Source organism: Saccopteryx bilineata, chromosome 2 (assembly GCF_036850765.1).
Source record: "Saccopteryx bilineata isolate mSacBil1 chromosome 2, mSacBil1_pri_phased_curated, whole genome shotgun sequence".
Classification (NCBI taxonomy): Eukaryota; Metazoa; Chordata; class Mammalia; order Chiroptera; family Emballonuridae; genus Saccopteryx; species Saccopteryx bilineata.
In genome coordinates, this window is record NC_089491.1 from 51,786,093 (window position 1) to 51,812,420 (window position 26,328).

Consider the following 26,328-nt stretch of genomic DNA (forward strand, 5'->3'; position numbering starts at 1 on the left):
GGCACAGATGGGTCTTTCTCTTCTGCCAGATCTTTCCCAATGGGCAATATTTGTTTCACTCTTTCCTAAAACTACTTAAATAATTTGAATTAACTCTAGGAATGTTTAAAAATACAAATTTAATGTTTGAAAATACTAAGTCATTTGTAACCTCTGCCACCCAGTGATAACAATTGTCAACATTTTAATGCACATTGCTACAGATCTATTTCTACACATTTATATGTATGTATGAATATATTCAAAAGTAGGATCACACTGTATATACTTTTTTTTTGTAAGTTGCTTTTATTTAACTCATTATATTGTGGACCTCTTTTCATGTCAATAAAAGCCTCTTCCAATGGTTCTCAAACTTGAGCATGCATCAGGATTACTTGAAGAGCTTGATACGACGACACAAGTTCCAGGGAACACTGGTCCTCCAGCTGGCCTGCCCTCTTGCCAAATGTAACGCAGGCAGGGAAGGGAGGAAGCTACCCTTACCTTCTTTTCCTTGTTTCCACAAACCACTAAATAATGCTGGGAATACTGACACGCTGGAATCTAATAGTGCTTAGTCTAGCTTTCACATGCATCTCTCTGGCCAGATAATGATCTAAGGATTCTCAGCCAAGCAAGCATTGATCATAGCAACCTGAAGAAAATTTCAATGGTAGATGCTCAAGAGTTGTTAAAGGAGTGTTTTGGTTTCTTTATCTACTTTATACAAGAATCACACATAAATTTTGTCATTGGAAAATGGTTATTATTAATTTAAAATAAGGTGTTAGTCTGAAATGCCTGTAGCATTTAAGCAAGAAGGAATAATATCTCTGTCGTTATGCAGATCATCTTTGACATAAAAAGGGACTTCAGTGAAAGGTTTTTCCATGTCTCCATGAAAGGCAGACCAAAGGCTTCAAAAGAATAGAAATATTTAAACCTCATCTTTCCCCTTTGTATTAGTTTCCCATTGCTGCTGTAACAAATTACCACAAATTTAGTGACTTAAAACAACAGAGATGTATTCCCTTATAGTTCTGGAAGCCAGAGGTTTGAAATCAGTTTCACTGAGCCAAAGTTGAGATAACCACAGGGCTGTTTCCTTCTGAGTCTCTAGGGCAGCATTCATTTCATTCTATTTTCTGCATAGACTGCATTCTTTGCATTCTTTGGCTCATGGGCCTTCCTCATCTTTTTTTTGTTCCTTAAGTGAGAAGTGGAGAGGCAGAGAGACAAACTCCCATATGTCCCCCCACACCCGGATCCACCTGGCAAGCCCCCTATGGGGTGATGCTCTGCCCATCTGGGACTGTTGCACTGTTGCTCTGCAACCGACCTATTTTAGCACCTGAGGCAAGGCCATGGAGCCATCCTCAGCACATGGGGCCACCTTGCTCCAACCGAGCCATGGTTGTAAGAGTAGAAGATAGAAAGATAAAGAGAAGATAGAGGGGGAGGGGTGGAGAAGCAGATGGTTGCTTCTCCTGTGTGCCCTGACCAGGAATCAAACCAGAACATCCACATGCCAAGCCGATGCTCTACCACTGAGCCAACAGGGCCATCCTTCCCTATTTTTAAAGCCAGCAGAGTAGCATCTTCAAATCTCTGTTTCTGTTATCACATGGCTTTCTCTCTAACTCCCCCTTATAAGGACCTTGTGAGTATATCAATCCCACCTAGGATAATCCAAGATAATCTTTTTATAATAAACTCAATTTAATAACATTGGCAAAGTCTCTTTACCATGAATGGTAACATATTCTGGGTTCTGGGAATTAGGATGAAGAGATCTTTGCGGGGGGGGGGGGGATTGTTCACTATTCATCCTACTACATCCTTCTATTATGCAATATAAATCTAGAGAGATATTATAAATCAAGAGACATTTACTTTAGTAAAAAAATACTACTGAAAACTTATAACAACTGATGCTCCTTATTTAGCTAAAAAACTTCCTTTTACAATTCTGTTGTCTGAAAAGTACACTAAGAAGTTAAAAAAAATTTTTGAGGTACAATGTACATATTTATTACTTTATTAGTATCTATACCCTCAATATAGCTGGATGAAGTCTGGCATGCTCCCAGCTCAGATGGCATAAGACAGGATCCACTTCTCATTTCAGCTCTTATTCTATAAAGTGATCCATTTTTCTCATTTTTGTGCCTTTTCTTGATGTCACCCCAGGGCAGTGCTGAAGTGCTGTCTGTTTTGTGTTCCTGAGGCCATTAACCTTATGGGGAAAATAAATGTCAAAGAAGCTTCATTCAGGCAGGAGTTTTTGTTGGCTATGAGTTCAATGTTGTAGAATTCCCCTGCATCTGGGAAAGCAAAAGAAAATTTATTTGCCAGTTTGTGTGTGAGGTGCTCAAGTTACACCTGCAGTGCATGTTGAAACTATGGAAAAGTAGCTAAATTTGTGGATTCATGAGATGGTAAATTAAAAGGGGGGGCATTATTATGAGGCTAGAAGGCAAAGAAATTTATGGTCATGTTATCCGGAGTCAAGAAATGTTAACATTTTTTCCCACTAATGCTGGCTTGGCTGCCTTCTGCTTCAAAAAACGATAAGGCACAAAATATGTTAAACTTGCAGGAGAGTCTGGTTCTGCAGATAAGGCAACTTTGAAACAATTTAAAAAAGAAATCTGCAAGTCTTTTACAGGAAAAGGGTTATGTGGAAGAGCAGAGTTTTAATGATGGTAAGACTGATTTGTTTTACAAAAAAGTTGGCAGGCAAACCTATATAGGGTCAACGGCATTTTGGTTGACAAAAAGAAATGTTCTGACTGGAGGTTCCTGGGAACCCAACCCTGTTATTCCTCTAAGAACAATAGTTCAGTATTCACTCATTTGGTGTTTTCCTGGACTTTATAGAACCATGAAGAACAGGACTTGATTCTACCTGGTTCACCCTTTTAAATTTTGAAACATGAGGTGGGGCTCAGCTAAGTGTTTTATAGAAACTGTTTTATTTGCTTCTGAAACAATCTAGTATTTGAGAATCACTGATATAACTAGTTCCCACAGTGATAAAAGCCTCTTATATTTTTAATAGATATCTTTATTTTTTTTAATCTTCATTGGGATCTGATGGTGGACTGCGTGGTCTGCCTTCACATGAGGATTGCTTTGCCCTCCTGCGATTGGCTAGAGAAGAAAGTGCTTTCTATTTTTTAAAGACACTGGATGAATCCTAAGAGATATCACATCTAACTATTGAGACAGTTTACATCCATCTATTCATCTTCTTACCTCTCAGATTTAAGGTGCATAAGGGCAGCAGGCATTAGAATTTGGTTCACTAGGGTAAACCTATTGTAATACCCAGTCAGTGATTTTCAGATAGTGGATACTCTGCCCAGGCATTGTGATGGGAAGTGAATTCTACCTATACGTCACTGATTCTCAAGCAAGGATAATTTTGCCCCCCAATAGCCACTTGGTAATATCTAGAGGTATCTTTGGTTATCACAACTGAGAAGGAGGCATGCTACTGGTATTTGGTACATGGGGGCCAAGGATGCTGCTAAATATCCTACCACACACAGAGCAGCCTCTGCCCCCATAGCAGAGAATTACCTGGCCCAGAAGAGGAGAACCTGCTTAGATGGATATAACAATCCCAGTAGGCAGTTTCTTATCCTCAGACACTGCACTTCTGCCAGAGTCTATTGAAATGTCACAGCATGTCACTCCCCACAGCCCACCTAACACTCAGTAGCTATGAGAAAAGATTCCTGGAGAAGGCTTTCCTTCCTCCTCTCCCACTGGTCTGTTGTTGCTTGTCCTAAGCCAAGAATGCATGTACTCCCTCCACCAAGTTTTTACACCCATACCATCCCTGTTTTTATTACTCATTCTGATTTCCTTGTTTGTGCTTCATATGAAGTACAGTCCAGCTTTGTAGGAAACAGGTGTACTCTGACCCTCTTTGTGGAATTTCTATAAATGACTTGGGGGGAAAATGCATCCAGCGGCCCATGAACATGCTCTGCCTCCTTCTCCTCCTCCTTTCCCTTTCCCTAGAGAACGAAAGGAATCTCGACCTACCAGAAACCCAAACTACGCCTGCACATGCTGGATTGTACCTGCTCTCCTGTTACCTTAGTCACATGCTGGGGCAACGAGGAAAGAACACCAGATTCCGAAAGATCAGATTTCCTGAGCAGAACTATTTGTGGGCAGGGGAGAAAAATGACAGGACACTTTGATTCGGGTGCAGTGTTTAGTTTCAGTGAGTTTTGGTTTCACAGAAAGAATAAAGACAAGCTGGGTGTAGCCAAATGTTAGATGGTTGTGAGTAAATATATATATTTCCCCTTCTATTGTTATAATTTCTATATAAAAGAAAATTTTCCCCTGAAGAGAGAATAATCAAGATTGAGCAAATTTATGTCTCTGTTTATTTACCACATATTTAGTGAGTACTTATTTTATCTTATATTCTGTGCTAGACTTGGAAATACAGAAATGGAGGGGACATAGTCCCTGTCCCCAAGGAGCAATATCAGCTATTAATTTAACATTTTAACATGCCTTTTTTCATTAAAAAATACCATCACAGACTGAGAGGAAATGTTTGCAAAAGATGTAACTGATAAAGAACTATTATCCAGATTATACAAAGAATTCTTAAAATTCAACAAGAAAATGAAACTTAAAAATGGGTAAAAGACCTTAACACCTCATCGAAGAAGATATACAGATGGCAAGTGAGCATGTGAAAGATGCTCAACATCATACGTTACCAGGGAATTGCAAACTAAAAAGATGAGATAGCACGAGACACCTATATAGTCAAAATTCAGAAAACTGTAAACACCAAATTCTGGTCAAGATAGGGAGCAATAAGAATTCTTGTTGATTTCTGGTGGGAATGTAAAATGGTACAGACACTTTGAAAGAGAGTTTGATCATTTATTGTAAAACTAAAATTTACTTCCCATATAATCCAGCAATCATGCTTCTTGGTTTACCCAAGAATTTGAAAACTTAAGTCCACACAAAAACCTGCACACAGAAGTTCATAGCAGCTTTATTCAGAATTGCCAAAACTTGGAAGCAACCATGATTTCCTTCAGTAGGTGACTAGATAAAGTATGGTACATCCAGGCAATGAAATATTATTGAGCACTAGAAATAAATGAGCGATCAAGCCATAAAAAGACATGGAAGAACCTTGAATGCATATACCTATGTGAAAGAAACTAATCCGAAAAGGTTGCATGCTATATGATTCCAACTATATGACATTCTGGAAAAGGCAAAACCATGAAGACAGGAAAGGGATCAGTGGCCAGGAGCAGGGAGGGGAGAGAGGAGTAAGTAGAGAACAGGATTTTTAGGGCAGCGAACTACAATGGTGGAGACATGTCATTAGGCATTTGTCCAAACTCATAGACCAGGGTCGAGGACCTTTTTGGCTGAGAGAGCCATGAACGCCACATATTTTAAAATGTAATTCCATGAGAGCCATACAATGACCAGTGTACGTTACACATTATCCAATAAAAATTTGGTGTTGTTCCGGAGGACAGCTGTAATTGGCTCCAGCCACCCGCAACCATGAACATGAGCGGTAGGAAATGAATGAATTGTAATACATGAGAATGTTTTATATTAATGTTATTTTTTTTATTAAAGATTTTTCTGCGAGCCAGATGCAGCCATCAAAAGAGCCACATCTGGCTCGCAAGCCATAGGTTCACGACCCCTGTCATAAACTGTACATCACCAAGAAGGAACCCTAATGTCAAGTATGGTTTTAGAATGATAATGTATCAATATAACTTCATCTATACAAATGAACCACTCTGGTGTGGTTTGTTAACAGTGGGGGAGGCTATGTATGGGAGGGAGTAGAGAATAAAGGGGAACTCTGTACTTTCTATTCAGTTTTATTATGAATCTAAAACTGCTCTAAAAAATAAAATCTATTAAAAAAAATACACCCAGCCCTGGCCATGTGGCTGAGTGGATAAGACGTTGACCCAGCACACCTGAGGTCATGGGTTTGACCCCTGGTCAGGGCACTACAAAAAGCAACCAATGAGTACACAACAAAATGGAACTAAGTGAAACGAGTTGATGATTCTCTTTTTCTCTTTCCCTTCCTCCCCCCTCTCAAATCAATGGGAAAAATAATTTAATTAAAATATTACACCCAAGTACACATCAGGTATAAGTAAGATAAGCCTATTTTAGATGGTGACAGTAAACTCTGGTACTATGGAGCCCACAAGTCAGAGTGGTCACTTATATGAAGGTAGTGGAGTTAGCAAGTAGATGATGGTCAGGAGGGACCTCAGAGAGGAGACGATGTCTGAGTTGAGTGTTGACAGGTGAGGGCATTCTTATCTGAACGCCTGAAGAGATGTGTTCTAGCAGAGTGTATATGGTGATGAGGATCTTTCCTGATGCAAGTTCTTAAAAAAAATTCAGCCTGATCTCTCTGAAGTAATAAAAGACAAAATGTATTGGATCCTATGAATGAATGGGCCTGGGCTCAGTATGGATTAGGTTTCTCAGGTACCAGAGGAGAACATCATCCCCACGCCCTACTTGGTTATGATTCTCTCCTTCATCAGAAACTTTGCCTTTATGTGTCTGGGCTGACTTGTCCCCCTGTTCTTTCTTGTGCCTGCCTACAGCCACTGTCCAAGTTGTTAATGCCCAGAAAGCATCCATTCCACTTTCAGAGCACTGATGGGTATTTTCCTAAAGATTTAGGGGGAAAGACAAAACCAGGGTGAGCACTCATTCTGATTTTAGCACTCGAAGTCCCAGGGACCTCTCCAGTCCTGGGAAAATCAGGATGGTTGCTCATTTGAGATCAAGAAGGTTAAGACTTCCTTCAGAATCTCCCCTTGCCCTTAACTTCTTTCCGTAGGTTGCTGATCCTCCCACTGCCCTACCCCTAACAGTTCATGGTCTTTTCAGCTGTTACCTCTTCTGCTCACATTTTTTAGCAAAATCCATCAGCTTGCATAATTCCCTCAGCCAGTCCAAAGGGCTTGGAGAAACAAAAATTACATGTGGTTTCGCACATTCCCCAGGGAAAGCCTTCCTTGTTTGTGTGAGAGTATTTTTATTACGGTAGCTAGAGAAACAATGGTCATCTACAGAAAAGTATACTTAAGCAAAGGTTGTCTCTGAAAATTGGAGATCGACACTTGCCATATATTTTATGCCTAAACCTCTCTTGTTTTTCTCCAACGTTAAGACTGACAGGGTATCTTGAGAAAGCTTTGTAACTTCTCAACTCCCCTCTCTGGTTTGTTCTCCTCCTTTTCAAGACTGTGATGTCTCAGGATTTCTCCCCAGACTCTCCTCAGTGACACCCTCATAAATGACAGTGTTCACCATGCTTTCTACTCTTTCTCTCCTCTCTCTCCCCATATTTTTCTAGGGTGATTTCAGCAAGACTCAAGAACTATTTCTTTTTGTTTCCACCCCTTCTATTTCTCAATGCATTTGCTTATTTAAAAGAAGAATTGTTAAAGTAGGTCAGGATCTGGGGAAGGAGATGAATAGTTGAGATGGTAGAATTGAGGAGAATAGATCAAAGAAAAACAATTAAGACACCATTTGTGTCTGACCAGGCAGTGGCACAGTGGATAGAGTGTCAGAATGGGACTCAGGGGACCCAGGTTCGAAACCTTGAGGTCACTGGCTTGAGCATGGGCTCATCTGACTTGAATGTGGGCTTACCAGCTTGAGCATGGGGTGGCTGGCTTGAGTGTGGGATCATAGACATGACCCCACGGTCACTGGCTTGAGCCCAAAGGTTGCTGGCTTGAAGCCCAAGGTCGCTGGCTTGAGCCCAAGGTTGCTCACATGAGCAAGGGATCACTTGCTCTGCTATAGCCCCCCGGTCAAGGCACATATGAGAAAGCAGTCAATGAATAACTAAAGGAGCTGCAACAAAGAATTGATGCTTCTCATCTCTCTCTATTCCTGCCTGTCCCTATCTGCCCCTCTCTCTGTCTCTCTCTGTCTCTGTCACACACACACAAAAAGGACACCGTTTGTTACAGATTCATGTACTTCTGTGCCCCTTTTGTAAAACTGACCCAATGACAGCATCTGCTGCCAAGCCTGTTGTGAAGTGAAAAGAGTTAATATGTGCAAAGTGCTTAGAACATGCAGAAAGACATGCACCACATAATGCAATAAAGGCAATGTACTATAAAACTGTATACTTGAAACTCATATAATGTTATCAACTCATTTTACTCAATGCATTTACTACTTTTAAATGTTCAATAAATGTTAGCTGTGGTCATTATTACCTCAGTGGGCTTTAAGGACATATTTATTTACTTTTTTCATCAAAACAAGGAATCCTTTTTTATTTTAATTAACTTTTTTTATTTAGATAGTTTAACAGGGTGACATTGGTCAACCAGAGTACATAGATTTAGAGAAAACATCTCCACATCATTTAGGCAGTCGATTATGCTGTATACCCATCACCCAAAGTCAAATCATCACCCTATATTTTGTTTCTCTTTGAGCCCCTTCTTTCCCCCCATTCTCTTCCCTCTCCACCCTTCCCTTTCCCCCTGGTAACCACTGCACTTTTATCTATGTCCAAGAGTCTCAATTTTGTGCAAGGACATAGTTAAAGGGGCATTTTTCTTTGGGTAGAGGAGTAAGGAAAACTTTCTCAGGGGAAAAAAAGAATTTCTCCTTTAAATCAAGTTAAATAAAGGAATTCTGACTGGGCCAGGAAGAATTTACTAAGAAGTCTGATGATAAAGGAAGTAAATTAAAGTACTCAGTAACATTTAAGCTAATGATTAGTTCTGCAAAAGTAAATCTTTTCTTTTAAAAAAAGGTTTTTAGGCCCAGGCTGGTGGCTCAGTGGATAGTGTTGGCCTGGCATATGAATGTCCAGGGTTCAATTCCCAGTCAGGGCACACAGAAGAAACATCCATCTACTTCTCCTCTCCACACTCTTGGTTGGAATGTGGCCATGGGTGCTGAGGAAAGCTCTGTTGGAGCACATCAGCCTCAGGCACTAAAAATAGCTTGATACTTGAGCATTGGCCCAGATGGGGCTGCCGGGTGGATAGTTTAGGACTCATGCAAGAGTCTGCCTCACGCCTGACCAGGCAGTGACACAGTGGATAGAGCATTGGACTGGGATGCGAGGATCCAGGTTCAAGACCCCGAGGTAGCTAGCTTGAGCGCAGGCTCATCTGGCTTGAGCACAAAGCTCACCAGCTTGGACCCAAGGTCGCTGGTTTGAGCAAGGGGTTACTTGGTCTGCTGAAGGCCCGTGGTCAAGGCACATATGAGAAAGCAATCAATGAACAACTAACGTGTTGCAACGAAAAACTGATGATTGATGCTTCTCATCTCTCTCTGTTCCTGTCTATCTATTCCTACTTATCCCTTTCTCTGACTCTCTGTCCCTGTAAAAAAAAAAAAGTTTGCCTCACTCTTTTCCTCTCCTCTCACCTAAATAAAAATAAATAAATAAATAATAAAAATATTTTTTAAAAATAAAAAAGGTTTTATAGAAAGGATTAATTTTACTTAGCTAATCTTTTTTTCCCCCCTTTAAGTGAAAGAAGGGGAGATAATAAGACAGATTCTCGCATGCGCTCCAACTGGGATCCACCTGGCAACTTCTGCCTGGAGCCCAATGCTCAAATCAATCAAGATATTTTTAGTGCCTGAGGTTGATGCTGGGACCAACTGAGCTATCCTCAGTGCCACTGGCTGTGGGAGGGGAAGAAGGAAAGAAGAGGGAGAGGGGTAGGGAGAAAAGCAGATGATTACTGCTCTGTGTGCCCTGACCTGGGATGACCATATGTGGGCCAATGCTCTAGCCACTGAACCAACTGGCATGGGCCTTCTTAACTAATCTTAAAGACCTTTTTAACAAGGGCTACTTAAAGGTTGATCTTAAATAGCCTTCACATGAAATGCACAAAATTCTCTTAAAATTTTTTTTATTTATCAATTGATTTTAGAGGGGGAGAGGATAGAGAAAGAAAGAGAGAGAAACATCATTTTTTCACTTATTTATGCATTCATTGGTTGATTCTTGTATGTGTCTTAACTGGGGTATCGGGACGACACTCACACCAACTGAGCTACCAGTCCAGGGCTCAACATTCTTGAGTTCAACAAGATCCCCCTCCTGCTCCAATATTGCTCATAAAAGTTACTCCCACGATCAGATGTTCAGATGGATGCTACTGGAAAGTTTGGGTATTCTCAAGTCGTCCTGCTAAAAGGGACATCTGTTTTGCCTTGGCACACAGCTGAAAGAACCAGACCACACAGCTGAAGGAATCAGGCCATTTACCTAACAAGCAATCTAATTAACATTTATCTGGTATCACTAAATGAAATTCCATATCTAGATTCTAAGAGGCTACAGGCAAATCTGCTGTCAATATAAGCATACCGGGATCTTGAAGCCAGGTTGACAGTTCCTGGTAGAACTGGTTCAATTATTCTTCTGGTTAGAGCTGCAAATAGTTCTCTCCATCCAGGGTATACAGTAAGCGCATCTTAACAGGGTTACCCAGATTATAAGGCCTCAAGAAACATTACTAAGCAACAAAGCTTAAGTCTAAAAACATTGCTGTGGATGACAGAGGGATGAAGAGAAAGCAGTCCTACTTCCTCCCCCAAGTAAACACTGGCGCTGAGAAGTCCTAATAAAAGATTCCCAAAGGCAAACATTACATGGAAAAGGCTCCAAATCAGTATTTGGCAAGCAACAATTTTATGGAGCTGGAAGGAACTGCTCTCAAAATATCAGGATGTGATATTTCGGGGAAATTCTGAATGCTCCTTTGTGCTCAGTATCATTTTGTTTACTTTGTTTAATGTATAGTAATTTCCCATGACATTAGGCAAACTATAAGGATATTTCATAATAACATATCATGAATGCAAAAAGATAGTACAGTGGAGATTTAGGTGTTGTTACATTTCATCACAGATAAGAATATTTCAAACATTTGGCTTAAATGTGAATTCAGGTCTCTAATTATCCCTTAGGATATTTTCCAAGAAGAGAATTATTATTATTATTATTATTTTAATAATTTTATTTTTTTAATGGGGTGACATCAATAAATCAGGATACATATATTCAAAGATAATAAGTCCAGGTTATCTTGTCGTTCAATTATGTTGCATACCCATCACCCAAAGTCAGATTGTCCTCTGTCACCTTCTATCTTGTTTTCTTTGTGCCCCTCCCCCTCCCCCTTTCCCTCTCCCATTCCCCCCTCCCCCCCCCGTAACCACCACACTCTTATCAATGTCAGAAGAGAATTATTGATCAAAGAATTTGAATGTTTTAAAAGCTCTTGATGAGGTCAAATTGATTTTGGGGAGGCTTTAACACTCCTTCCTGTAGTATAAGTGTGTGTTTCTTAATATAATCTCCTAAGTATTGAGGATGAATATTGAAACAACCATCACTACCACCACCACCACAACAAACCCTGCTAATTTGGAGTATTAAATTAAATTATTTTAATTTGGATTATTTTTATTGAACTTCAATTTTTTCATAGTAGCTATTTGTACCTCCTTTATTTCACCTTCTGTGAATTGTTGAATCCTTTGTTCATATTTCTCTTGGCATCTTCATGCTTTTTAAAAATGTATTAGTGTAAGGGGGTTGAGAAGTAATGGTGAGGGACCACTAAAGGGTACAGGGTTTCTTTGGAGGGTGATGAAAATGTTATGAAATTCATTATGATGGTAATACACATAGACACACACAAAAAAACCCAAAAACAAAGAAACTCACACTGGCCTGACTAGGCAGTGGCGCAGTAGATAGAGCATTGGACTGGGATGCTGAGGATCCAGGTTCGAGACCCTGAGGTCACCAGCTTGAGTGCGGGCTCATCTGGTTTGAGCAAAGCTCACCAGCTTGGACCCAAGGTCACTGGCTCGAGCAAGGGGTTACTCCATCTGCTGAAAGCCCGTGGTCAAGGCACATATAAGAAAGCAATCAATGAACAACTAAGGTGTCGCAACAAAAAACCGATGATTGATGCTTCTTATCTCTCTCCATTCCTGTCTGTCTATCCCTCTCTCTGACTCTCAATCTGTCTCTGAAATTAATTAATTAATTAATTTTAAAAAAGAAACACTGAATTGTAAACTTTAAATGGAAGAATGGTATGACATATAAATTATATCTCAACAAAGCTATTTTTTAAATATTAGCATAAATAATTTCCACATTAAGGTACTTAGCCCTCCTCTTAAAGTCTGTTGGCAATTTTTCCAATTCTGATTGCCTTTTGCTTTCTCATATTCAGAAGATAGATACTTTTAGTTAAATCTAGAATCTGTTCCTTAATGAATGTTCCCACTGTTTTTATTTGGAAAATTCCATCACATGCAGAGATAGTCACTGATATGTTCTTCTAGTTTATTTTCTTTCCTAATCCATCTGGATTTTGATGTAAAGTATGAGACTATAATCTTTTTAAAATGTTCCCCAAATAGTACTTATGAATAAGTTTACTGTTTCCTTCCTCACTATGTTCTAATGGATCCTTTGCAATATTTTACATATACTAACATCTACTTCTGGGTTATTATGGATCTAAGAGTTCAAATGTGAACTAATCGTACACTTTTAATATTTTTTGAAATATGGCTTCATATCTAGTATTTTTGTAAGACTTTATTACTTTCCTCTTTTGAAGTATTCCTAGCTATTCTTGCACATTGATTCTTTTGGATGAAATTTAGAACAATGTTATCAACATTTTGAAAATATAATTGGGAATATAATTGGATTAACATTTAATTGCTAGACTGATTTTGGAAGAAGGGACATGTTTAAAATTTTTATCAACTTGAAACACAATGTATTATTTTTATCTATACTGTCTTCTATTGTCTTCATATAGATCCCATATACAAATACATTTGTCTATACATTTGTTGGGGAGAGGGAATACCCCTCTCTTTACTTTTCTTTAATTTTATGACTGTATTAGTAATAAAGTAATAAAAGTGACACAAGACTACTAATAGGATAAAAACCAACTTAATATATGTACACAAGAGAATCATAAATTTGATGCTCAAATCATAAAATGAGACTCAAGGAAATGACTGAACTAGGCATCTTTTATATTATTTAGACAACGGAGCAATATGTTTGTAAAAAGTTAACAGAACAAAAACAGTTAGTGTTCATTAGAAAGGAAACTAAGCAAGGTTTGGGTGTTTACTAATGAGGAGTTTAAAAGTAATCAATTAAAAAAGATGTAATAATATTTGGTTATACAGACTTTTTGACTCTGAGTTGTTTAACTCTAGTAATAAGGGGTGTTCGTTCCCTAGGTGCAGGGGACATCTGTCACATGGACAATTTATTTCCTACATTCAAGGTACCCTTCTGACATCAAGTAACTTTAATTAAAAGTAATCAGTATGCTATTGTGGGATATATTGGAGCAGCCTGTCTTGGGCCCCAATAGTTCCCTCCTCTGAAATTTCCCTGGAAGTAAAAGCTGGGCTGGAGGCTGCAGCAAGAGAAAAATGATTAAAAGTGCAGTGGTAAGAGATGTGCAAAGAGCCTGACCAGGCAGGGGCGCAGTGGATAGAGCGACGGACTGGGATGCAGAATCCAGGTTCGAGACACCGAGGTTGCCAGCTTGAGCGCGGGCTCATCTGGTTTGAGCAAAGCTCACCAGCTTGGACCCAAGGTTGCTGGCTCGAGCAAGGGGTTACTCAGTCTACTGTAGTCCCATGGTCAAGGCACATGAGAAAGCAATCAATGAACAAGTAAGGTGTCTCAACCAAAAACTAATGATTGATGCTTCTCATCTCTCTCTGTTCCTGTCTGTCTGTCCCTATATATCCCTCTCTCTGACTCTCTCTCTGTCTCTGTATATAAATAAATAAGTAAATAAGTAAATAAATAAATAGAGATGTGCAAAGAAAAAAACCATAGTTAGAATGAGGGTCAACAAACAGAAAAGAGCACATTTCTTCTAATCAGAGCACATTTCTTCACATCCCATTACATTATTTCCCATTTCTGGGAATAGGTCAGTCCAATAAAATGTCTTTTATTCATATGATGGAAAATATTAATCATTTCTTTTAATAAGATTAATTAGATATTACCTGTCGCATTTGCAGAAAAACAACATTTTTCACTGATCATTGCAGAAGCTCCTCTCTGCTAGGTGATCAGTGTATGATTTGGAAGTACAATAGAGGCTAAGCTGTTTACTTTCCTTTTTAATTTTTTAAAAATCTATTTACTGATTTTTACAGAGAGAGAGAGAGAAACATTAATTGGTTGTTCTATTTTTTTATGCATTTATTGGTTGATTCTTGCATGTTCCCTGACCAAGGTTCGAACCTGCAACCTTGGTGTATCAGGATGACACTAACCATTTGAGCTACCTGGCCAGGGCCTAAGTTGTTAACTTCTGTTGGGGGTATTCCCAAAGTCTGCATAGTGGTGTTGAACTCTTGTTCCATTACCATGGAGAGATTAAGACCACTTTTTTTCCAATTCAAAATCTCCAGAGCTGGGGAATAAGACCCCCAAACGGAAAAGAACTTGGAGTTGTGATATACCAGCAGATTTTCTATGATTTCTCGACTGACACATTTATACAGCACAACTTTGTGAACAAAGGAGCTCAAATTTGTAATTTGGCTGACATTTAGGGTAGGCTATTTTGTGACAGAAGGAACCAGGTATTCAAGTCTACATCTTCCTGACCATTTATGTGGGACCCCTTTGTATACTTTATTGCCACATATAATAAAAAGACCAATATGGTTTACAGACAAGGTTAAAGTGGAATCTATAATTCCCAGAATCATTTCATGCTGTATGTGAGCCCCCATATCTCTCCAATCTCCATGTGTACCTGTCCATCTGTGAAAGCACAGCAGGTTGTGAAATAGCTGTGATAGAAAGCATGTTAGTTATTCAGTTTTGACAGCTCTAAAATTGGGTTCTGTCACCTGGCCAAGTAAGTCCAGATTTTTTTCCACCTATATATAGTCTGTGGAATGAGAAGGTCAATCAGGAGAGCAACTGTAATATCCTCAAGTTACACAAAGGTGGCTTGTATGCCATCCAAAACATTTGGTGGCTTGGCAGGAGTTTGTGCTCAAAAGGGTAGTGTTGGGGTCACTTACAGTCTCCTTGGCAGGTTTGAAGATACCGCCTGTGGAATCAAACAACAGAATTTGCAATATTGTCCTGGTATGTCACACAGGAAAAGTCCAATATTATGTTTGTTTTCAATGCAAAGGGACATTTTTTACCTATAGACTTTATCTGGGTAAGAGACATTCATTCCTTGAGCTTCTGCTGTTTTCTGTAGGCCCAAATGATTTGCCAGAAGAGGAGGCAGAATGACATCTGCCTTGTGAATACCAGACCTTGTTGTTCTTGTACTTCGTCCAGGTGTTCACATCAGCAGGACCAGAGACTAGCTAGCGCAGGTTCTTTTGCACTATTGAGATGTTGACACACCAACAATCAGATTGATTAGTTAATGTGGCCCTACGGAGGAGTGTGGTCTGTGCCTGTCTATTGAATAAAAGAGTGTCAATAAGAGCAAGGCTCAGATTGGAGAAGAGCCCATCGTGGAAACTCAGAGGAATTAGAGTAGATAGAGACAAGCATTCTCTAGTTAGCCTTCTAATAAATATCTAATAAGTGTGGGTAAAGAAGGTGTTTTGTTTGTTGTTTTTTAAGAGAAGTTATTTTCTTTCTTTTGATTGGGGATGTTAAAGAGGAGGGAACAGGTAAAAGTAAATTTTATAGATCCGTGATTTTGGGAAAAGCTGCCATGGTGCTGTATGCTTCTGGGCCCTGGGAATTGGCCCTGGAAATTCTTAGTTTAAGGTCCCCTGTAGGGTTTGCTCCCAGATGTCTTGAGAGATGGTCCGGGCCTACTTTGGTGTGACTTACACGGATTCAGAAGGATTTTTCTTTTGATGGTAGTATAGGTGGCTAGCAGTACCTCATAAGGTCCTTCCCAGTGATGTGACAGTGCCCTTTTTCTTCTAACGACCTTCATGTATCTTATCTCCTGGTCGAAAGGGTTGGCAAGGCTTGTCAGTTGGTGGAGGTCATGCTTCTTTTACCTGCTGATGATATGCCTCAAGCATACTAGTTAGTTCTTATATATAGTTAGTTGTATCATCTAATTATTCATTTAAGTTCTCATAGTGTTCATTTAATCAGGAATGTAAAGTTCAGAGAAATGCTAAAGGGGTCCCACATAAATGGTCAGGAAGAGTACAAATACTATTTCAAAAAGGGTCAATCTATGTCTTCTATTTGGAATATTTTAGATCTTTATAAGGGCCAGGGGCAAAGCTTCTGCCATTAAAGTCTGGTTTCTTGATAGATCTTTCCTAAAGTCCTTTATATGTCTAGATTTTTATGTTCCATTTGCGCTAGTGATTGATAATGGTATAGAGTATAAAATTTTAATGTGTGCTCCAGAGTTCTTACAAGCAGGTGGTTTATCTCTGCTGTGAAATGAGTTCCTCGGTCTGATTCGAAACACGAAGGAGTACCAAACTGCGGCATCATCTCGATAATTTCCCAACAACTCTGCGGCAGCAGCACATCTAGCTCAATAGCATTCAGTTCACCACTAAACATAGACAACAACCAAACTATGAGAATAGCTTGGAGCTGAGGGCAAGTCTAGAAAGCTGATTTGAATGCTGCAAAGAACATTGTGGGCTTAGGAGGACTTCCCAAAATACATTGATTGCTTCTAGAAGTTCAGTGATATTTACTAACACAGAGAAATAGTATGATCAGAAATTTTATGGATGTCAGGAAAAACCAATTGTCTTTCTTTTTTTTTAATTTTTAAAGATTTTATTTATTTATTTTAGAGAGGAAAGAGCAAGAGAGAGAAGAGGAGGAGGAACAAGAAGCATCAACTCCCATATGTGCCTTGACCAGGTAAGCCCAGGGTTTCGAACCTGCAACCTCAGCATTCCAGGTCGACGCTTTACCCACTGTGCCACCGCAGGTCAGGCCCAATTATCTTTTAGTCCCTTAATTATTCCGTGTCTGCATGTGTCCCACTTAGTGGGATATAAGTATAAGCCAACAAGTCAAAAGGAAAGGAGCTAGGAAGTCTGTTAGGCCCAATATATTATCTATCTGATAATTGTCTGATACTCATTTGTCCTTTTCAGATTGTGGGGTATTTGCCTGGTAATTAAAAGTATCAGTGAGGGATAAAGGGAGGTTTAAAAGGTACAGCCCTGGCCTGTTGGCTCAGCAGTAGAGCATTGGCCCAGCATGTGAATGTCCTGGGTTTGATTCCTAGTCAGGGCACACAGGAGAAGCCACCATCTGCTTCTCCACCCCTCCCCCTCTCTCTTCTATCTCTCTCTTCCGCTCCTGCATCCATGGCTCAGTTGGAGCAAGTTTGCCCTGAGTGCTGAGGATGGCTCCACGGCCTTGCTTCAGGCACTAAAATAGCTTGGTTGCGAGCAGGGGAGCAACAGTTCCAGATGGCAGAGCATTGCCCAGTAGGGGCCTTGCCAGGTTGGTCCCAGTCTGGGCACATGCAGGAATCTATCATTCTGCCTCCTCACTTCTCACTTAAGGAAAAAAAAAATGAGTACAGAAAGAATAAGGGGGTTCGTTCATATCTAGCTGCGTGTTTAGAAGTCTGTTAGCCCTGTCATTTCCTAGATATAGTACATGTATCAGTTTCCTTACCATGGACTGAACAGGGAACAACAGCAACTGCAATAGGACAGCAACTATATGCCCATTAGCAATAAGAGTACCTACAGAAGTTAAGAATTCATGGGATTTCTAAATTGCGCCCAGAGCATGACAGACTCCAGAGGTGCTTAGGATCTGTGTAAATTGTGGCAGTTTGTCCTTTTGCCAACGTGCCAGCTCTAGTAAGACCTGTGAATTTGGCCACTTGGGTTGATTTTGTACTTGGCAGAGAGGATGCTTCCAGCATTGCATGTGGGGAAATGATGACATAGCCAGTTATGTTTCTCCAGAAATTCCATTTATGGGAACCATCACAACATAGAAGCAATTCTGGGTTGTCTAAAGAGATGTCTACAAGATCCTCTCGTGGCTTTGGCACCATTTCCATAGTTGTAAGGTGAGGGGAAGCAGAGTTTTGCCCTCCTAATATATGTGTTTTGGGGGATATTGATTATTTTAAGCTGGCTTTTTTAAAGAAATGACTCAGAAGTAACCTTTGATCCTCCCCCTTACCTGCCTACAGGAATTCAGATAGAAAAAACTTCCTAAAGAAAGGGAGATCACCTTAGTTAGCATAATATAACCTAGAAAGAGCTATAAGACAGAGGAAAATTAAGATCGGTTGAGGCCCTGGGCGCAGAAGAAAATATTGGGCCCCTTAAAAAAAAGAAAGAGACAGGGAAAATAAAAATACATGTTAACTATCTATGTTTTTAAATAAATAAAAATTATTATAAACTATTAATGTTAAAATTGCACATATAAAACCAAACTCGGTGTCATCAGAAAAAAGTGTAAAGTTGGGGTTTTGCGGGGCCCTTCAGAAGTCGGGGCCCAGGACATGAGCCCCGGTGTGCCCACCGTTAAGTCCGCCGCTGGCCGTAGACTCTCCTCTATGTCCCATTACTTCTGCGTGGCCTGGCAAGAATGTTTACCAAATACATTTTTTTTCTCTTCCACCTGTCAATTGTGTAGTTTCCTTTTGAAAGCCTAAACTCCTGACCCCTCTTCTTGGTCTAAGAATGGCACGTAAGTCTCAACTGCTTTATTTTCCTCAGGTCCCATATTCGTAGGGAACCCCAGTATGTATATGTGTAATAAATTCGGTTATTTTCTCCTATTAAGGTGCCTCATGTCAATTTGATTATGAGACCAAGCAGAAGAGCTTAGAAGGGTAGAAGGAAAATTATTTTTCTTCCCTACAAAATCAATCATGTAGAATAGAGTGGGACTCTCCATCATCAGGAAGGGGTAGTCAAGTAGCTGGATTTAAAATATTATAATGATGCATGCTAGAAGGGTTAATTAAAAGTTTCTGCTCAGCCCTGACCAGGTAGCTCAGCTGGACAGAGCACAGTCCCGATACGCCAGGGTTGTGGATTCAGTCCCTGATTCAGGCACATACAAGAACCCACCAATGAATGCACAAATAAATGGAACGGCAAATAGATGTTTCTCTCTCTCCCTTCCTCTCTGTTAAATCAACCAATAAAAATTTTTTCAAAGTGCCTGTTCATAGGTTTTTTGTCACAGTGTGAAGATGGATGCATCTTATGAACAACTTGCAGAATAGTACACAGCAAGTGCCTAATGTTAAGCGTACTGGCTCTGTCAGTCCTGGTGGTAGCTGTGGTTACTGCAAGTGAACGTAAGGATATGCCCAATGCTATAGGGTTCATTTGGCGGGAAAAATTTGCTATAGGACACATCCGAGAGACAGAGGATTGTCCTAGAATGCCTGCAGCAATCACATTATTTTCATTGCAGTGTAAATGGTTTGTCAAAATTAGGTTAGCTGAGAGCTGGGGGTGTGGAAAGAGCTAACTAATTTTAAGGTTTCAAAGGTGAATGCTTCTGAAGGTCAGGAAATAGGCTCTAGGAGAAGGGAATACAGGTGTTTAGCAAGGGCTGCAAAGTTAGGAATTCATTGATGGCAGTAGCCAGCTACTCCTCAAGATGTATGTAACTACTTTCTTGTAGACAAAAGTGACACTAGGCATTTCAGGGTAAGTTTTTGAATGTGCTGAGAGTAACAGTTGTTTGCGCCCACTGACACTTAGATCTGGACGCTTTATTCAGCTAGTGCCTTTAAGAAAGACAGTGAGGCAATCTAAGAATTCCCTGCTCAGCTTGATTACAGAGCAAAAGGTTGTCAATGTATTGCAGCAGCCTGAAGCTTTGGTGTGAAAGTTACAGAATCCATGATGGCTTTAAGGACTTGGGAAAATATTGAGGGAGACTTACAATATGGCTGAGGTATGTAAACCCATGTAATTATCTCCCTTTAAGTGTAAATGCAAAAAGAAAGTGTGAGCTGAGGTGCAAAGGGATTGAGAGGAAAGCTGAGGTCAACTCCTGTTAATCAGGCTGCCTTAGCAGGAACTGAGGTGAGAAAAGTAGCCAGATTTGGGACTCTAGGGTGCCAAGGAATTACAAGACTTGATGGCTCTTAGGTCCCATACTAATCAATTTGATTCCTATCTGAATCAAATTTGCTTTCTTTCTTTATTGACAAGATGAGAAATGGTGAGAAAGTAAAAATCAATATACTGTTTTAAGAGGGAGTCTATTTTAGGGTTAGTAACTCATTGTGTATCTATAGTCATTTGATTATACAGATTTTCAGCTCTGATTTAACACCCCGGAAGGGCCAGGGTTGGGGGGAGGCTTCCAGGTGCAAAGAGGACACCTGTCACATGGGAGATTTCCTGCATTCAAGATGATAAGGAAGGGTCAAGATGTCCTTCTGGCCCCAGCTACTTGATTCCAGGTAATCAATATGTCATTGCTGGATATTGGGAGCGGCCTGCCTTGGGCCCTGAGACATTTTACAGAGCTTGTTGCCATTATGAAAGGGAAGATATTCCCATTATATCTTAAAACTTTTATTTTTGCTTAAATATGGAAAAACTTAATTTTTGGATATTTGAAGGTATTTGCTAATTTCATATTAATTCTAAGATCCCCGAGCTTTTACTTGGACAATCATATCATGTAGAGTAATGAGAACAGTCTTTTTCAATAGCGATAACTCATTCTAGTTTGGGTCTATTGCAACAAAAGATATTAAATCAACATTCTGATAACAAGCCTGAAAACTTGAAGATAGCGCACGTTAAAAATGCTTTGACAAGCAGGTTTAGAAAGGATATGGAAAGCTCCCAAGCTTTTGAGAAAGAGCTGAGATCAATTGTGCTACTTTCCAGTCTGTTTCACCCAAAATGCGGCTCACCTTTGCAGGTGAGATGAGAAGACTTTGGGGAAGGCACTCAGTATTTGGTGGGAAGGGGCCTCCCTTGGCCCTTGGCTGTGCCTCCATATGTCAACCACAGCAAGGAGTATGTCTTAGTATTTGTGGCCAGTGAGTAGAAAAACCATCTGGAAAACTGCTCCCCTTCCTCAGCAGACAAACTGAAGTGAGGAAGGCCCTAGAACACAACACTGGCTATTGAAATGCACTCTTCTAAAGCTACTTGACTAAGACTTTTTGCGTAATCTTGGCTATATTTTCTGCCCTCGCCATCCCCTCTTCCCATCAGACATTTCTGCCTGGAGAGTTAATCTTATATTTTTAATCACTACTTACACACACACCACATCAACTACTAAATTTAATATTTAAGCACTGGTAGCTAGCGGGGGGGGAAAAATTTTTGTGGAGAGAACGCATTGGCTTTAGAATGGCTGATTTTAATGGTGGTACGTGACAAGTTCCAAATGCATTCGGTTGTGCCCACATTCAAACAGAGTAAAACTTAACAGTAACTATGTTTACTATGTAACAGTGGCACATTTATTTTATATTTAACATAATGAGAAATGATTTTTATTTTTCTAAGCAACTGGAAAAGTCCAGTTCAATTGATCGTACAAATAAAATAAACTAAAAACTATTAACTACAAAAGAAAATCCATGTATGTTACTTCATTTAAGTGAATTGTACTTGACGAATGACACAAATAGACGTTTAGAGACCAGTAACGCTTCACAGTCACAAGGCGGAGTGGCATTTACCGTGGTTGGGGAAGAGCCTAGGTAACTGCCTATAAGAGAAACATTTCCTGTTACCTTGTCCTTAAGTAATATTGAATCTTCTCTGCAGTACTTCATGAACTAGAATCACCCTTCCATTAAAAAATCAGTTTATACATGTTTAAGTATTTGTGAACGATTTCTAACAATTCCTTACAAAAAACCTTAAAACAGTAAACAGAAATTGTGTTTAATAACTGATAGACAAAAAAAATTTAAGTAAGTTTTTTGTCTTTCCCTAAGTACCTGTGTTTTGAACCTCTTGAACGTAGTATGGGCTTCTGTTTGAAACCAACTTTTTTATTCTTTACATTGATTGTCCTGGTAGTGTACATTTCATTCACTTTAGGTTAAACTGAAAGGTTTAAAAGTAAGAGTCCTGATAAACAAATTCTGTATTTAGTCATTAGTGGTAGGGTCATGTTCACACATCTCAACAAGTTTCATGCTAGAAAGATGAGGTTCTACAGGGGCACAGAAGATGGCGGGCCCACAGTTCTAGTGTGAGTTTTGGGGAAATGAATTCTAAAGTCCTATTTTTATATCTAGGGTGGAGAAAAAGCCCTCAAAACCTGCCAATTTAAATGTAAATCGATACAATCACACCACAATAAGAGCGTTAAGGTGAATGTAACTTTGGGTATTTGTAAATTTAAAAAACTTAAAAAGTTTTCAATTTTGCTAACTTTAAAAAGTAATCCACACAATTTAAAGTAAAGGGGCACGATGTTGACCACCAGTGACTCCAGCCAAAAGCTATATGGTATTCCCTGTACTATTGCTTTTAACTTTCCTATTAATGTGCAAATTTTTTATATAAAAATTTAAATAAAAGGTCCATAAAATAAGATGCCATGAATGAAATAAAATATAAGACAGACACAAAGTATGTGTCACTGAACGTCACTGGTTTTAACTTTGCGCTGAAAGAGAATGGGAGTAACATCTGACATGTATCAGAAAAACAAACTGGGTTTGAAGGAAATGGAGATGGAACACTATGCATATAATGCCCTCATTTTTAAAAAATATTTTATTTATTGATTTTAGAGAGAGGAAAGAAAGGGGGAGAGAAGCAGGAAGTACCAACTTGTAGTAGTTGCTTCTCGTATGTGCCTTGACCAGACAAGCCTGGGGTTTTGAACTGGTGACCTCAACATTCTAGGTTGATCCTTTATCCAGTGTGCCACCACAGGTCAGGCTATAACGTCCTACTTGATGTCCTTTCTTGAGTTTTCAAAGCTGCCACATCAAATCACGCAGAACACAGCAGTCCAGAGACTGCGTTTACAAATGATAAAAGTTTCAAAAAAGTGAAATTTATGTTTGGGAAGGTCAGTATAACAAACTCCTCCATAACATGAAAAAGTTTCTTAACTTTGAGGAATAAAAATGTTTTCTCAGTTGAAGGCTTGAAAACTGTCTCATATTATGAATTTCGCAGGTACTACTTAAGTTGGCTATGCTTTTTAAAGTACATGGTTTTGGTTCTTGTTTAAAGTCTCAGCTAAATGATAGTGTCACATTTCCTGTTAGCTCTTTGGCTGAAGAGTATTGTCTTAGCAAAAGAGCAAGTTATTTTTTTAAAAAAATCATCATTTACTTTGAGAAAAGACAGCACAAGAGCAACCTCAAATCGTCTGTCTTTTGGTGAAAAAGTAGAGTAAAAACCATGTGTTGTGAATAATACCAATACTGAAATAATCTGCCCCAAACCTAATGGTCGCTTTTGGATTCCCAGCCCTTCAAGTAATCATGTAGAACAACAGAACATCTTTTCCTTCTTCATGTGTGTGAGAGAGAAGAAAACCTACAACCCAAGGGCTAAGGAGGAACCAATGGGCAGGTATCAAGAAGAAGCAAGAACAATGGAAGTCAGCTCCTTTTAAATGACAAATGTGACACTAGAATGCAAGACTCTGGGAGCTGGACACAAGCAAAGAGTAACAGCTTTAATTTCTGGGGACAGTGCCAACTGCTGGTTTTTCACACTCATCTTAGGCCTCAGAAATTGTCTAAATATACTCCTTCTCCTCCCCACTCCGTACCATACCTACTTCACCCTTTCTCTCTTATACTCTATGCTAGTTACTATCAACCGGATCATACAATAGAGCTGCAGCAGAACTGTGGGGCACCATAAAAACAAGTTTCTATACAGCTTGATAGCAGGGTCTGGGGAGATGGTGGGAGGGGCACAGAGACAAATTCTTGAAAAATTGAGTGTTATTCTGTAGAAACCATAATAATAAACAAAGATATCTTAACTCTTTTACTAGCCTAAGGTATCTTTTCTAATAATCTAAGATGATTCATAGAATCAACTAAACTAGAAATTCCCATTTTTTGTTTGTAAAAACATATGTACATTGGTAGAAGCAAAAATTACTCAGAAATATTTACATTCAGTCAAGCCTGTAAGCCTGTGTTTTCAAGTTCCCTGAGATGACATACACATACAATACACAGCGCAATGTTACAGCAGAAAGTAAATTATATTCTCAAGAATCATTTAGAGTAAAGTCAGAGTTCTCATTCAACAAATATAACCTACAATATAAATTATATCCTTAAGATTGGTTGTTGCTATTCACTTATTCAATTCAGGAAAACCGTCATATTTAAAGCTCTCACAGTAATTTTGGCACAGGTTAAATCTTATATTTTGTTAAGTCCCTGAGCTCTTAACAGGCTGGTTTTGGCATTTGGCTTCTTTCCTGGCCCCCTGGGCCACCTCTGTCCACAATGCCTCACAACCAGCCCTGTCCTCACATTAACTCTAACGTTTTATGTTATTAACCTTCTAACCAACTGTGCTCTGCAGAGATCATGTTGTTTCTTTGGTGCCCACTCCAAAGAGTACCCCCTGCACTGTTTCTGATGTTTATTAACCAAGCAGAAGAATCCAATGGGAATCATCTCACAGCCTTCTTATTATTTCTGAAGTTGTTTACAATGACTGGTCAGTGTTTTAATGTCTCCAGGGCTTTATGCCTCAGGTGCTCATCCAAACACTGGATGGCAAAGAGGTCCATGTCTATATCAAACTTATTGGCAAACAAGTGGTGCTTACGCAGTATCCAGTTCAAGTCACCTGCTCCGAAAACACACACGGAGCGCACGTGGACACCATTGCAGGGTGGATAGGGGGCACCCTTAGAAACATCACCTTCGAAGTACTGCCACTTGACGAACCTAGCAATTGCGTGCATGTCGGACATGTCGTACTTAGGGCTTAAGGACAGTGACCCTGGAACTTCAGGGATCCTCTGGATAGTGGCCCAGAGATACTCATCCGGGCTGTATGTGTCTTTTGCCCACTCCATAAACTTTTGGATTCTTTCATTCTCTAGCACGTACTCCACATACTTCCTGCTGACAACAAAATAGGCACTGCCTGAAAACAGGGGTGTTTCCAGAGGAGGCTGCAATTTGTCAGTCCCCGTATTTGTCAGCTTTCCATTAACGACTGCATAATGCTTTTTCCATCTTTCTTTTTTGTGGGATGGCATTCTCTCAGTTTCTAGGTTGTTTTCTCCCATTAATGACTTGAGTTTCCTGACAATTTCCAGGTTGGTTTTAATAGGAAAATCCATCCCGCAAAGATTTATCAAGTACTTCCAGCCTGCACTCATTCTGTAGAGGTCTTGCATACAGTTGAGGTCTGCCTGAACCCGACTCCATGATGCGTAGACCACAGTCTCCAACTGACTGGCTACAAACACATTACTGAAACAGGATGCAATGCCATTCACTGCGGCCAAAAAAGAATCCTCTGATTTTTTGTCCACATGAATGCAATAGAAATTCTGAGGCGTATAGATGGCCCTCAGAAGTCTGTCAAGCATTTCGATTTTGTGATGAACCACTATGGAATATGCTATTGGAAACTCTGCTTCTTCTTTGCTAAGAGGTTCTACAATATATTTGCGCTTCTTGATGAAGGAAGTACAATCACTAGTTATGTTTATATAGTCATAGTTTGTCCACCGAGGGCGCTTTCCAAATTTCACTGTTAGAAGCTCAAGCTTTACCTTTTCAATTTCATGAACATCGCCCTGTAAAACTTTGGTACAATTAATATTACTACTGGGAGTCTCTCCAACCAGGTCCAGATGTCCAATGCTTAGAAATTCAGGTTTTTGATAAATTCTTAAAACAGAGAAAGTGACGACAGAAAAAATAAGAAGCAAAAAGTAGTATTTAGCGGGATAAGAAAAAAGTCTCCTCCTCAGCAACTTCCTCAGCATCTCAAACAACAGTCAGGGGCTTTCCTTCTTCAGAGGCGGTTCTCCAGGCTTCCGGCAGTAACGGTTTCACCTCCGTCGCAGCCCTGTGGGATGTCCACGTGCATTTATCAGAAGTGTAGGGGCATCCTTAAGTGGAAAAGAGAACTAAAAGAAAGACAGAAAGGATCCCGATAAATATAGTCTTTCGCAACATCTTCTCAAGCTCAAAACTGCCCTCTTTGCTATGAGGTCAGGTTTTGAAACAAAAACAAAGTGAATCAATCAGAGGAAATGGGGTAGTCTTACAGAAACCCACAGTCTCTAGTATTAAT

At 39.6% G+C, this 26,328-nt stretch overlaps 1 protein-coding gene across 4 annotated transcripts in view; it reads right to left on the reverse strand.

Annotated features, from left to right (window-relative positions):
* Positions 1 to 21,366: 21,366 nt before the first annotated feature.
* The window catches only part of GCNT1 (glucosaminyl (N-acetyl) transferase 1), a 43,014-nt gene continuing 38,052 nt past the window's right edge, over positions 21,367 to 26,328 (reverse strand). For 3 of the 4 annotated variants that reach the window (XM_066257057.1, XM_066257056.1, XM_066257058.1), the window contains exon 4: positions 21,367 to 26,161. In XM_066257057.1, the coding sequence (XP_066113154.1) occupies positions 24,731 to 26,017 (1,287 nt within the window). In that variant the 5' untranslated portion in view covers positions 26,018 to 26,161 and the 3' untranslated portion in view covers positions 21,367 to 24,730. The remainder of the gene's footprint in view (positions 26,162 to 26,328) is intronic. The other variant, XM_066257059.1, reaches the window with a different exon arrangement.